The following is a 12834-nucleotide window of genomic DNA, read 5'->3' on the forward strand; positions in this document are numbered from 1 at the left end:
CGATCAACCAACAGCTCGCGTGCCCCGCTCGTCATTTCTGCAATCCGCTTCCCGCTCGGCTCTTCGGGCATGGCTTCGAGTTCGGGTGCAGCCCTGCCGGCCCGTCTCGGCTCGACCTTGCAGCGTGCTCACCGGCTCAATTCTCGCTTGAACGCCTATACGCACCTTGCATCGCAATCTGGTCCGCTTCGCTTCTTCGCTAGGCCCTCGTACGACCCGCTCATGCGTCTCGAAACCCTCGTGCAGATCTCGAGCAGCAGTACGCCCGCGCGAGGCAGGATGGCAAGGGCAAGGGTAAACTCGATGAGCAGCTCGTCGCGGTCAAAGACATGTTTGCAACAACAGGCGACCGCACTACGTGTGCATCTCGCATGCTTCGAGGTGCTTGATCACGCCTTGCTTCTACCCAAGGTCCGGAGGGCTGACTCGCCGTTCGAGACCGGACAGACTACGAGAGTCCGTTCGAATCGACCGTCGTTCACCAGTTGAAGCAGCATGGAGCACTCGTCGTGGGCAAAACCAACATGGACGAGTTTGGGATGGGGTCAGTCCCCCATCTGCCGCGAAACCGAGAACTTGGACTGAGTCTCTCGGTCGCTTCAGGTCTGCCAACGTACACTCGCATTTTGGTCCTACCCTCAATCCAGCCGGTCCTCGAGGTGTCGAAACCACTCTCGAGGCGGACCATGTCGAATATCGGGTTGCAGGCGGCAGCTCGGGAGGGAGCGCAGCTGCCGTTGCTGCAGGCCTGTGCGATTTGTCAGTCCCTGCGTCACTCAAAACCTCTCGGTTCACAATACTAACTGTTCTGGTCTCGGTGATGTAGTGCCCTCGCGACAGACACGGGAGGCTCGACTCGACTGCCTGCGGCGTACTGCGGCGTCGTCGGATTCAAACCATCGTACGGACTCCTGTCTCGATACGGCGTCATCGCGTATGCGAGCAGTCTCGACACGGTCGGACTCGTGAGTCGAGATGTCGAACGCATCGATCAAGTCTTTCGTGGGTCCATTCTCCCCGGAATCTTTCCCCGTCCTTTATTCTTTTCTCATGTTCGGTTCTCGCCATAGGACTCCTCGATCATTATGACCCGAAAGACCCAACCTCTGTCCCCGAGTTGGCACGCGAGCGAGCTGCCCGTACCCACAGCCTGCTCGAGAACCGGTTAGGAGAACGTGCCAATTCGAGTACGGACCGACCTCTCGAAGGGATTCGAATCGGTGTACCAGCAGTCCGTTTGTCCTCTCACACCCTCCTCAATATTCGTATACCCTACACCGGAATTCTCATTGATCCGAGTTCTTCGAGTTTTGACAGGATTTGTTCCCGATCGACCTCCTCGATCCTTCCGTGTTACCTACCACTCGAGCGAGTTTGAATCGGTTGAAACAACTTGGAGCAACATTGCATTCTGTCAGAATCGAGAACGCTTCTTCGGCTCTCGGAGCGTACTACGTTCTCGCGAGTGCAGAAGCTTCAAGTAACTTGGCGAGGTATGATGGAACGGAATACGGTGCGTTCTTCTCTTTTTTTCCGCACCAAAGTCAAACTCTAAAGATGCTCGAATCTTACCGGGTTTGTTTTGCCATGGATTCAGGGTTCCTAGCGGACCAAGATCCGAACGAAGGACAGGCGACGAAAACTCCTTTGTACGCCAACACGAGGTCGATGGGATTTGGTGACGAAGTCAAAAAACGTCTGTTGCTCGGTACCTTTGCCCTCAGTGCAGAGTGAGGACTCTTCTCCCTTTTTCCCTTCGGAATTCCTCAGCAAGCTCACAGCGGTGCTTGTATTTTGATTGTCAACAGAGCGTATGACAGTTATTACCTTCAAGCTCAAAGGATCAGGAGGATGTTGCAACTTGAACTAGACTCACTCTTCTCAACCCGAAACCCACTTGGAACGTTGTCAACGAATCAAACAGGAGGACACGATTCAACCACTATCGATTTCTTGATTCATCCAACTACGATCTCTCCCGCACCTCGATTAGAATCTATAACAAATCCTCGTTCAACAACAACAGCATCATCATCACCTGCAGCTTCGTCATCGTATGTACAGGATCTGTTGTCGTTGCCAGCATCTTTGGCAGGTCTTCCTGCCATTTCGATCCCGATTGGAACGAGTCAACCTTCGCGAAATCATGCTCAAGGGTGGCCAGTTGGGATCACTCTTGTCGGTCAATGGGGTGACGATCGCAATGTTTTACAAGTAGCAAGAGTGTTTGAAGCGGCTCTCAAGAGCAAGTAGAAGAAACGAGAAAAACCAATTGAATTTCTCGGGAATTGGTCCAAGATTGGAAGCAAGAGAGAGAATCTACACGGAATAGAGACTATGTAAAAAAGAAAAGAGAGGAGGATACTGCAGTTTGAGAATTGGTTGGTTGGCAGAGGAGGGGGGGAATCACAAGCTTGTTTCTACTTCTGGGTAACAAACAAGTCGGTAAAGTCCGATACCGACATGTTCTCGAGCGTCTTTTGGTCTCCAACGAGTTTGATGATCTGTTCGACGTGCTTCGAATCAAAGTGGGGCTCGATGTGCCTCTTGAACTTGGCGTTGAGCAACGGGATGCCTTCCTCACGACGGCGAGCGTGTCCAACGGGAAAATCGAGGTGAACCTTGGGGAAGAAGGACAGACAAGTATTAAGAGGCTGATAGTGGAGGTACGCTCTCGGATAAGCGGAATCTCACCTCGTCCATGACGGTTCCATCGCTCAACGTGACGGTGAGAGCGTTCGAAATGAATCGCTTCTCGGGATCGTGGTAGTCGGCCGTGAATTGCTTGTCCTCGACACACTGAATCTGTATCTCACAAGATTTCCTTCATCAGACCCTGTTCTCCACAATCGCAGATTGGGATATTCCTCGACTGACCTTGGCACGAAGTTCGTCGATACGAGGGTCAGCAGCGACTTCGTCCGAGTAGTCCTCGGTGGTGAGGCGACCAAAGATGACTGTGCACGGATTCGTAGTTTGAGACTCAGAACCGATTCGCGAGCGAGACTTTTTACAGAGAGGACTCACGAGGGACGGCAACCATGTATTGAATGGTGTGGTCTCGGTCAGCAAAGTTGTGTAGAGGTCCAGACTTGTCAATGATACGAATCTGTTTCGATAAGTCAATAAACGATTGAATCAGTTTCGCGAAGGCTGCTGTTTTCGAACGCTCTGACAGGGCACGTACAGCAGCTTCTTGCGTGCGGATCTTGACATGTTTAATGTCATCGGACGATTTGCCCGCATCCTTCAATTGCTTGTGGATAATGTGAGCGGCTTCGGCGGCCGATTGAGCATCTGTTCAAATTTCCCCGTATGCGTCAGCGGAAAACTTGTCCGAAAGCCGCGAACAGAGCGGAACAACTGACGGAACTCTGCCGGGAACGAGATCTTGAACAAAACGTTCTCCATGATGCTGCATACGATCGTCAATTTTCTGGGTAGTCTGAGCGATCTTTCGAAAGAGAGAAAGGGAACGTACTAGGAACCGTAAGGGCGTTGGAATTGGAACTCTTTGCCCTTGAACAGGACGTCGTAGAATCCCCACGTCTTGGCCGTCAGGACCGTCGGGATACCCATTTGACCACGTTTGACCTGGAGGGCGAGGTGCACGGCGCGCATGCACGCGTCTCCAGCCGACCACGACTTGCGCGAACCCGTGTTCGGGGCATGACGGAACGTACGCAGAGACTGTCCGTCGACAAAGACTTGCGAGATGACATCGACCGTTTGATCCCGCGTGAGTCCGAGCATCTTGGACACGACGGCGGCCGAAGCGAGTTTGACGAGGATGACGTGGTCGAGTCCGACTCGGTTGAACGAGTTTTCGAGAGCCATACATCCTTGAATCTCGTGCGCCTTGATCATCGCTTCGAGCACGTCCTTGACCTTGAGCGGTTCACCCGTGCGCGCGAGGTAGTCGGCGACGGCGAGAATCGCTCCGAGATTGTCCGACGGGTGACCCCATTCAGCAGCGAGGAAGCCTGGAACACATGCGAGACCATCAGTGTCGTGAAGCTCGCAAGTTTCGCATTCCTGGACAACATGGGCGTACAGCTGTTGGGAGCAAGTATTCATTGAGTATCGCGGCAGTTCTCTCCCGGAGGCATGAAGATTGAACTTACTCGTTGAAGTCGAGCCATCGGATCTGAGTACCGATAGCGAAAGCACCACGGCTGCAGCAAACGATCAGACCGGTGAGCTCATAGACCGCGAGGAAACCCCTACAAAGGACGATGTGGTGCGCACACGGGATCGAGCTGGTAGGGAGTTCCAGGGATCTTGGTACCGTTGGGTACGACCGTGTCTGGCACGATGGGTTCCATCAATGCGCGGCACTCGTCCGAGACTCGGAGTCCTTCGAGTCCACATCCGATCGTGTCGATCAGGCAGAGACGGGCGGTCGAGTAGGCCACATCAGAGTCGATCTAACAGCAGGGTGGAAAACGAGCAGAAGGCTAAAGTGTCAGGACCGAGTCGAGGAGCGCGAAGGCCGGATCGAATCCGGCACGCCGAAGAGAGTGAACTCGCCTGGTAGTTGTGAACATAGTCGGCAATGTCTTGCATGACCTTGTCCGACTCGGGACGAACCTAGAACCGTGTCCACGCGAGCGTCAGTCGAGGTCTATCAACCCACGAAGCGGTGGAATGCCGCCGAGCAAGAGTGGGGGGAGAAAGGAATCGCGAGCGACGGCTCCTTGCAGACTCTACACGTACAGTCGATTCACCCATACCGTGAGAGTTGCGAACGGCGCCCATCTTGTTGGCGAGAGGGGAAGCGAGTGACGTGGACGGAGACAAGCGAGCGAGAAGAGGGGAACCCGAACCGGTGCGGAGAGCGTGCGCTGCGACCGAGAGGCTACGACGAGGCGCGACAGTCGACAGGAGGGTGCGCGGGGCAGTGCTACGCAGCGAGAGCATCAAGGAGGCGAGCGAAAAAGGTCGCCGGACAGAGTTGCAGGTGAGAGAGAAACCTGAGAGCTTAGCTCGGGTTGAGAGCTTGAATATAACCGGCAGGCGCGCATTCTCGCGCTTTCGAGCGGTTTCCTCCGCCGCTCGCACTTTGAAATAGATGAGTACTGCACCAAGAACTGCAAAGCTACTGCTACGGCAAGATCGAGTACAAAAGAGAGAGCTGTTTGTTTGTTTTTACACCTGAGAAGACATCGAGCTTGCCGTGTTGACCCGCCCACGTCGGCCTACCGAAGCGAGCAGCATCTCGGCAGACATTTTGCTCGTGCGCCGCTTGGAAGGACTCGCGTCTGAACCCGTCAACATGCTCGGCGTCGCCCTTCCTCCCCCAGTCACGCTCCGGCTTCTGCTCGACAACGAAGGCGTCTGCGACTCGTGCACGCTTCGAGGCGGTGTCGCCCCCGCCCCGGCTCCGAGCGATGACTGCAAGTCGGCGAGCGACGGTGTTCGCATCGAGCTCGGCCCTCGAGAAGGCGGCGACGCCGTATTGTATGTAGAAGCAGTCGAAGCGATGCGAGCGGTACTTCCGAGCGGGAGTTGCAGAACTGATCGCGATGGCCCGTTTCCTCCCCCGTTCGCATACGGCGACACGAACGACGACGCTAGCATTCAATCGAAGAGTTGTCAGTCATGCTGGCGAGACGCGAGCCCCGCAGCAGCTAGAGAAACACTCACATCTCGCTCGAACCGCGAGTTCCGGCGACCATTTCGCGCCCAGCAACGTTCCTAGGCTCGTTCGATCCAGTCCAGTCACAGATTGGAGCACATCGGAGAAGGCGAGAGCATCGACGACCGTCTGCAAGTACAGCGCAGGCGGCGGAGCCGAGGCTCTCGCAGCGAAAGAAGACTGCACGTGGTGATGCTGATCGAACGGCGGGATTACCGAAGGAAGCATTGATTCGAGCGCCTGCACAGGCTCGTCGAGACGTGAGATTCGCACATCGGAACCGGTAGACGAAAGCAACCCGCAAAGTCCGCTTACCTCTCGACCGATCTGCTCCACCTCGGACACTTGCCACGTCCTTCCGACCTGGCGGAGTGCAAGCGCCGCAGTTTCGCGAGTCGCTTGCCCTCGTTCAAGACTTTGCTCCCTGCCGTTCGTACCGCGTTCCCATTCTTCCGCGGCGCGGTCGAGCGCGAGTAGCATCGGAACACCTTCGAGGACCGACGTTGCCGATTGAACCCGCTGCGCGACTCGAAGCAGGGCAGCGAGAGACGAGTAGTCGAAGGGGAGGGCAGGTCCGGTCGGAGTTACAGAGTTCGTCGTGGTGATGGTCGGCGGTCGTGAGGCGGTCGAGTCTAGCGACATTCCGCGGAGCGATCGTTGCGATCGCACTCGGGTGAGAGGATGAGTCAAGTCGATAGGCCTTTCCGATATCCTTCCTCCAGAGCCGATCGCGGCCGACAAGGAAGGTGCAGTCGCGAGGATGAAACAGTTCGTGTATAGCGATTTCCAGAAGTACGTGAGATCTGGCGGAAGGGTCGTTCCTCGTTCGATCTCGTGAACGTCGAGCTCTTGTTCGAGGTAGACGATCGTTGCGCGGACGTACTCGGATCGAAGGACCGAGTCGCCGACCGTCAGGAGAAACACGGATTTCTCGTATGCGCGAGGCGAAACTCGATTACGCTTGCCATTCAGCGGCCCTGGATCGCGACCGATTCTGTCCCCGCTGTTGACCGTGATCGAAGGTTGCTCGGTCCCATCCTTCTTGCCACGAACTGTAAACACGTCGTCTTCTTCTGGCGCAACTCCGTTCGCAGGAGAAGTTGTCGCTCCAAGCACGAGCCCCGTAGATTTGAGAGTTCTGTCAGAGCCAACGGGCGGGGGCAGGAACGGTTGGTCGATCGAGTTCCGGGTGGAGCTCGAGTATCGATTGTCACGGGATTCCTGTGTGGTGTGGGAAACCGTGCTCTGTTGGTGTCCCGGCGCCGAATACTCACCATTCGCAATAACTCCTTCGCCGCGCGAACTTCGATTAGCCTCCTCGAGCAAGAGCCTTAGGGCAACGACAAGTTTCGTCGCGGCCCCAATCTTTTCCTCCATCGTCGATGCGGCAGCTTCCTCCAAGCGAAGCCCTCGCAGCAGTTCGATGACGTCCGAGACGAGGTTCTCGAGCTGATCGGCGTAGTAAATCTTGCTCGATAGCGCGGCAATGGTCGAAAGGATGGGTTTCGTGAGGAGGTCCCGATCTTGAGGACATTCGACATGATGTTCCTCCGTGTGGAATGCCGAGTCGTTCGGCGCGCCATGACGCGGCTCGTTCAGCGGCGCCGTCGGCGAGGGCGGAGGTTTGGCCCGATTCGAGAGTTTGGCCCGACGAATCAACAGCTCTCCGAGTGTGTTCAAGACGCCGCCGACCCCGAGCCCATGTAGTTGAGTTTTGCCTCGCAAGAGAGTCGCGAGCACGTACAGGAGCGTGACACTCTTGTGCTGAGCCTCGGTGTCACCAATCTCCCGCACCTGATCGACCCACCACTGCAGTACTCCCGGTCGGTACGAAGGCGCTGAAGCGGCGATCAAGGAAGATGCGATCCACTCGATAAAGTCTTGCGAATTGCCATGCCAGAGTTCACCCGCTCGGTAGCGGTTCAAGAATGTCGAAATCGAACCGTGCAGAGACAACAATTGGGACGAGTCGGCGAGCCGAGCGACGAGTCTCAAGGTCGAGACCGCGATCGACGCGAGGTCTTGCCCCGTTGCGGCTGAAGACGGAGCCGAGATCGAGGGAGGTTTCCGACTTGACAGCATTGTCGCGAGTCGGAAGGTTTTGGTTTCGGCATCGCTTGAATCAAACCTGACGAATTTCCACAAGGATTAGAGCAACCCTCAATCGTCACAGTTTTATCGAATTCATGCCGTACAATTTTCTGAGCTCCGGAGTGGGAACTGCGCAACAGTTTGCCACGAGCGCAGGACCGAGATGTTCGATCTGCAGCTCAAAGTCCTGAGCAGTTTGATACAGAATGTCGGAACGTGCAGTCGCTTCAAGAGCTCTGAGCGCGACGAGGCGGGATCTGGAGCACCACGAGCAGACCGTTCAGCTGTGGCACAAACCTCGGTCGCGCGCTCCGATGCCCTGGAACTCACGGGTTCGAGTCTGAGCCTTCGAGCTGGGCGAGGTCCGAGATGAAGGACAGACACCGCAGATACTGTTTGCCGAAGCCTTGCTGGAGGCCGAAGAAGGGCGGGGTCAACAGCGTTGCGACCGTTGCAAACTGTCTCTCGCACAAGCATGTATCAGCCAGTCCTAGAGATGCCTTTGCGATTGGTGACCACTCACGAGGGCAGCACCGATGGCCTCGAGCTCGGGGTCTCGCTGCTTGCCTCTACCTTCTCGACTGAGAGCGAGCTCTGCCGCTTTGAGCGCGTCCTCGGCAACGGCTTTGACGAGCTCGCCGGATCCTTCTTTCGAGCTCTCACCGCACTCGATCAGGAGGCCTCGGATGATCTCGAGCGAGACGGCGAGATCCTGACGGGCCTTCGCTCCACTCGAGTGCCGATCTCGCGTCGCGCGCTCGAGCAGCACATGGAGGACCTTGGGGAGTTTTTTGGGGCGGTTCACGGCATAGAAGGACAGCTTGCCGAGGCCATTCGAGACTGGAGGCGGCAGCGAGTGTTGGGTTCCGGAAGAGGAGGGCGCTGGAGGATAACAGTCGCGGATCAGGACGAGGTGGTTCGATCGCGGGATCAAGCCCATCGTTCAAAATGTCTCGAGTATGATGCTGCCGGGGCAGGCACTTGTGAGGTATGATCGGGGCCGCTAACGATGAGCGAATTCGGAATGACGACGAAGATGCTTCGGGTTGGCGCACGCTGCGATCTGTGGGCTCCCACGATCGGAGCTGACAGGCAGGCGGATGGTGCCGAGGGGCGGGGTTTCCGTGTCGGGGTGCAAGCGGACGAGTGTCGGTCGGCGACCTCTGCGCAACTGCGGATCGTCTCTCCTTATTTTCCAGCCCGCTCCTCGGTGTGCGGGCAGGTGAGCAGAGGTATCATGATAGCTATACCGGTACGCTGCTTCTGCCTAGATGACTGCGTTGAACTGACGATTATCGGTCTTCCCCCCACAAGATCGGATGCACCGGCGCAGCTCCGTCCATCGCATCTCTACTGTACGGCTTTGAACTATTCTCGCCATGGTTGCACAAATCCTGCTAGTTGGCGCGACTGGCAAACAAGGCTCCGCTGTCCTCAAGTCGCTCCTCGCGAGCAATCACCCCGCCGATGCCGTCACTTGCCTCACCCGCGACACCGACTCTCCCGCCGCCCAATCCATCACGCAGCGAGGGGCTCGAGTCGTCAAGGGAAGCCTTACCGACGTCGACTCGCTCAAGCAAGCACTTGAAGGAAAGGACGTCGCCTTCTTGGGTGAGTCCTGTCCACTGGCATCGCTTCTACAGAGAGGATCTCACTGGTGTCTTTCCGTTCCCAGTGACCGTTATTCCCGGCAAAGGCGATACTGTGACCGAGGAAGAGCAAGGTCGCAACTTTATCTCTGCCGCTACCGCCGTCGGGTTGCCACATCTCGTCTTCTCGTCGGTCGCGTCCGCGTCCCCTTCCTGTGGCGTGCCACATTTCGAATCGAAAGCTCGTATCGAAGAATCCCTGAAAGAGTCTGGCATCAATTGGACCATCTTGCGTCCGGTCGCGTTCTTTGAGAATTGGCCCAAGCGCTCTGGAGTCGCTTCCATGATGACCCTCGGACTGTTTCAAGCTGCACTGCGAGGAAAGCCTCTCCAGATGGTCGCTTGCGACGACATTGGTCAGTTGTCTCTCCACCTTGATTGTACACGGTTCGCAGCGTGTTGACACTTTGGACCGAGGCGGGGGTTTGGTGCACAGGCCATTTCGGTGCAAACGCGCTCTTGCACCCGGAACAATTCGCGAACCGTACGATCGAACTTGCGGGAGACGAGCTCACCATGGACCAGGCGAGGGACGCGTACACACGAGTTGAAGGCAGATCCGCGTGGAAGGCTTGGGTACCTGGAGTCGCACTCCTCGCACTCCCGTACGAGTTCAGGATCATGCTCTACGTGAGACTGTCTTGCATCTCACTTGCAATCTTGGTCCAGATTACTGACACGAGTCCCAATCCTGTGCGCACGCAGTGGTTCCACAATCAAGGGTACTCGGTGCAGATCGCGAGTGTCAAGTCTGAACATCCTGCCTTACTGTCGTTTGAAGATTGGCTCCGCAAGAATGACGATGAATAGCCTGTTTCCTGCTGCCCTTGCCCCTTTGTAGACGAATCCGTTTGTTGTTCTGTGCTCTGCTTGTCAACTCTGTACTGTCACAATAAGAGCAGATGATGGTGGGGGAAGGGATGTGAGACGTGGGATTTCTCAACAAGTACGACAAATGAGCATGAGAAAAAGAAGAAACCCAAAACAGAAAACCCTCGAATCTATTCCTCGTCGTCGGCGACTTCGGTGTCGTCCTCCATCTCGACCTCGCCTTGTCCGATCTCCCAATCTTCTCCACGGGCTCCACTTTTCTCGACCTTGACCAAGTTCTTGTCCTCCGAGTAGATCCGAACCAAGCGGATCCTGTCACACGATTTTTGCGGGAAAACGATCCGCTCGCATGTCAGTCGAGCGAAGTGGGAGGAGAAGGAACCGATCGTGACTTACCGACCGAGGAACGAGGGGTCTCCTCCCTTGGCATTCTTGGTCGATTTCGCAGGTGCAGGTCGAATCCATTGCCGACACAGGGCAACGTTTTCGGCGATCGTGAGATCCGGCAAGACTGTCACGCAACCCAATGTCGTCAGATTTCGCGGAGGTGCGCAAGACACGTAAGATTCGGGGAGCTCACTGAATCCAGTCTTGTACTGCGACTCTTCGTCTTCCTTGATTTTCTCGAGTTCAGTCTCGCGTTTGCCCTTGCCTTCAGTTTTCCTCCATGTGCGCGCACTGCGCTCAGCCGCGAGTTCGACGAGTTCGGATTCGTTGCGGTTGATGTAATCGTGCACGAGCTGGTGCAAGTCACTCAGCGAAATCGAAGTCGCATCTTCTGGCAGCGCGTGCACAAAGTACAAATGTCGGTCGACTGTAATACATACAAGCGCACGTTCGCGAGGTACGGCACGCTTCGATCAGCATTCGGAGAGAGCTCCTGGGAGATCAAAAAAAAGTTGGATGATCGCCGGTAGAGCGAGTACTCACCTCGTTGGATCTCGATCGAACGTTGAACCCTGCTCTGGACTTCGAGTTTCTTGCTCCTCAGTTCTACCCGCTGCAACTGTTTCGCTCGTCGCGAGTTGGGGTGGATCTGTTTGCCTCCGACTTTGCCTTTCTTGCCTTGCAGCGCACCCGCCGTCTTGACTCGGTTGTTGGGCCTGGACCAATGCACCCCTTCAGTATAGCTCTGAGGGCATCTTACAAACCGACACCTTGTGCACTTACATGTTTGTGCGAGAGGATTGCAAATGATGAAGAAACCCAGATCACTTTCCTCCACTCGTCTTGGCCGGCACTGATGATTCGACAGTACCTGACTGACTTGGGCACGGGTCTGACGGGCCAAGCGGGAGCTGTAGGCTGGTACTCGGCTCTCCAGCGCTGCTTTGTCGCGTTCGGTCTCCTCTCGCCAGTGTGCTTCGTGATCAGTGAGGTCACACTTTCCTCGGCAGGTTGTGTCGCAAGTACTGACGCTCATACCTGTTCCAGATGCTCCGTTTGGACGCTTCGGCACAAGCCGGTTCACCGTCAATGGTTCTGTTGGCTGGCTCGTCATGGAGATCGTCTCGCCGATCGCGTTCGTCCTGTCCCTCCCGCTCGCACGAGCGTTCGCAGCGCCACGCACGCCGCTGGAATATCTCGCTACCGTTGTCGAAGGCTTCAACTCGCTCCCCGTTGCGCGAAAATGTCTCGTCGGGTTCTTCGTAGGACACTACGCGAATCGAGCGGTCGTCTCGACCTGGCAGAACCCTTCTAGGGCGAGGATGAACATCCTCGTTCCACTGTCCGCCATCGTGTTCAACATTATGAATGGTTCGACCATGGGCACCTGGGTCGGGGCAGGTCCTTCGTCCTCTCGCAGCGGACTCGAACCAGGTCGTCTAGGCCTGTTCCTGGTCGGATCGCTCATGTGGTTCATTGGGTTCTCCTCCAACATTTATCACGACCATGTCCTGTACGCACTCAAGCGCGACAAACTCGCGCAAACGGCGTCGCGAAAGAAGAAACAAGCAGGGAATGATCCCAAAGACCGATATTCGATTCCTCGGGCAGGACTCTACCGTTACATGTCGCACCCTTCTTACTCTTGCGAGTGGTTCGAGTGGCTCGGCTTCCTCATCTGTGCCCTGTCGCTCTCGCACACGACCCCGTTCCCTGTCGCCTCCAAGATTGTCTCGCCTCACTGGATGCCCCTCGTGCCGCTAGCGGGTTGGTACTTGCAACCTCCGGCACTCTTCCTGTGGCAAGAAATCGCGCTCATGCTGCCCCGGGCGAGGGCGGGACATCGGTGGTACGAAAAGACTTTTGGCGAGCAGTGGCATCGCGAAGGTGCGAAATGGGTGGTCTTGCCCGGACTGTACTGAGCTTGGAAGGTACATTTGTTGTCTCTATCTGTGCTACCTGTAAAATGATCATCTCGATTATCTCACACTCGCACTCGCGGATATGGACATGTCTCTTTGCGATTCAATCCGCCACAGCTGCGCGAGGTTCGGACAATTTTTCTGACCCTGACTCAATTTTGGTTCGATCACTGAAAATCCTTTGCGCGAGAAAATACGAGACACACACCAAACCCCGCAATGACCATGGAAACTTCGGACAGCAGAAACTCTGAAAGGGCTCGATTAGGCACGTGTTCAGAGCGACTCCCGGGACGTTCCTCGGGGAGGGGCGTTC

General features: G+C 56.1%; 7 protein-coding genes across 7 annotated transcripts; 3 read left to right on the forward strand and 4 right to left on the reverse strand.

Annotated features, from left to right (window-relative positions):
- Window positions 1-69: 69 nt before the first annotated feature.
- Window positions 70-2253, forward strand: HER2 (glutamyl-tRNA(Gln) amidotransferase subunit HER2; the record flags this gene model as incomplete). Its single annotated transcript, XM_076675518.1, has 9 exons — window positions 70-181; window positions 247-381; window positions 448-544; window positions 604-759; window positions 827-1002; window positions 1071-1231; window positions 1318-1513; window positions 1598-1730; window positions 1809-2253. 9 exons carry the CDS (start codon window positions 70-72, stop codon window positions 2251-2253), a joined length of 1611 nt encoding a protein of 536 aa, XP_076537602.1.
- A 167-nt stretch (window positions 2254-2420) lies between these two features.
- Window positions 2421-4077, reverse strand: JCM15063_003598 (uncharacterized protein; the record flags this gene model as incomplete). Its single annotated transcript, XM_076675519.1, has 7 exons — window positions 2421-2621; window positions 2695-2805; window positions 2878-2957; window positions 3028-3109; window positions 3188-3297; window positions 3369-3415; window positions 3482-4077. The coding sequence occupies 7 exons, from the start codon at window positions 4075-4077 to the stop codon at window positions 2421-2423; spliced, it is 1227 nt and encodes a 408-aa protein (XP_076537603.1).
- Window positions 4078-4120: 43 nt separating this feature from the next.
- Window positions 4121-4920, reverse strand: JCM15063_003599 (uncharacterized protein; the record flags this gene model as incomplete). Its single annotated transcript, XM_076675520.1, has 4 exons — window positions 4121-4175; window positions 4249-4427; window positions 4531-4590; window positions 4717-4920. 4 exons carry the CDS (start codon window positions 4918-4920, stop codon window positions 4121-4123), a joined length of 498 nt encoding a protein of 165 aa, XP_076537604.1.
- Window positions 4921-5148: 228 nt separating this feature from the next.
- Window positions 5149-8669, reverse strand: JCM15063_003600 (uncharacterized protein; the record flags this gene model as incomplete). The annotated part of the gene is made up of 6 exons (XM_076675521.1): window positions 5149-5573; window positions 5647-5878; window positions 5954-7766; window positions 7834-7986; window positions 8060-8187; window positions 8253-8669. 6 exons carry the CDS (start codon window positions 8667-8669, stop codon window positions 5149-5151), a joined length of 3168 nt encoding a protein of 1055 aa, XP_076537605.1.
- Window positions 8670-9108: 439 nt separating this feature from the next.
- On the forward strand, window positions 9109-10188 carry JCM15063_003601 (NmrA/HSCARG family protein; the record flags this gene model as incomplete). The annotated part of the gene is made up of 4 exons (XM_076675522.1): window positions 9109-9340; window positions 9405-9734; window positions 9815-10008; window positions 10084-10188. 4 exons carry the CDS (start codon window positions 9109-9111, stop codon window positions 10186-10188), a joined length of 861 nt encoding a protein of 286 aa, XP_076537606.1.
- Window positions 10189-10379: 191 nt separating this feature from the next.
- On the reverse strand, window positions 10380-11632 carry TMA16 (Tma16p; the record flags this gene model as incomplete). Its single annotated transcript, XM_076675523.1, has 6 exons — window positions 10380-10521; window positions 10606-10720; window positions 10790-11023; window positions 11140-11312; window positions 11477-11571; window positions 11627-11632. 6 exons carry the CDS (start codon window positions 11630-11632, stop codon window positions 10380-10382), a joined length of 765 nt encoding a protein of 254 aa, XP_076537607.1.
- A 76-nt stretch (window positions 11633-11708) lies between these two features.
- JCM15063_003603 (uncharacterized protein) lies at window positions 11709-12518 on the forward strand (the record flags this gene model as incomplete). The annotated part of the gene is made up of 1 exon (XM_076675524.1): window positions 11709-12518. The coding sequence occupies one exon, from the start codon at window positions 11709-11711 to the stop codon at window positions 12516-12518; it is 810 nt and encodes a 269-aa protein (XP_076537608.1).
- Between the last annotated feature and the right edge of the window lie 316 nt (window positions 12519-12834).

The sequence above is a fragment of the Sporobolomyces koalae genome (assembly GCF_050403365.1).
Source record: "Sporobolomyces koalae JCM15063 DNA, S_koalae_JCM15063T_v1_ctg1, whole genome shotgun sequence".
In the NCBI taxonomy this organism is placed as follows: Eukaryota; Fungi; Basidiomycota; class Microbotryomycetes; order Sporidiobolales; family Sporidiobolaceae; genus Sporobolomyces; species Sporobolomyces koalae.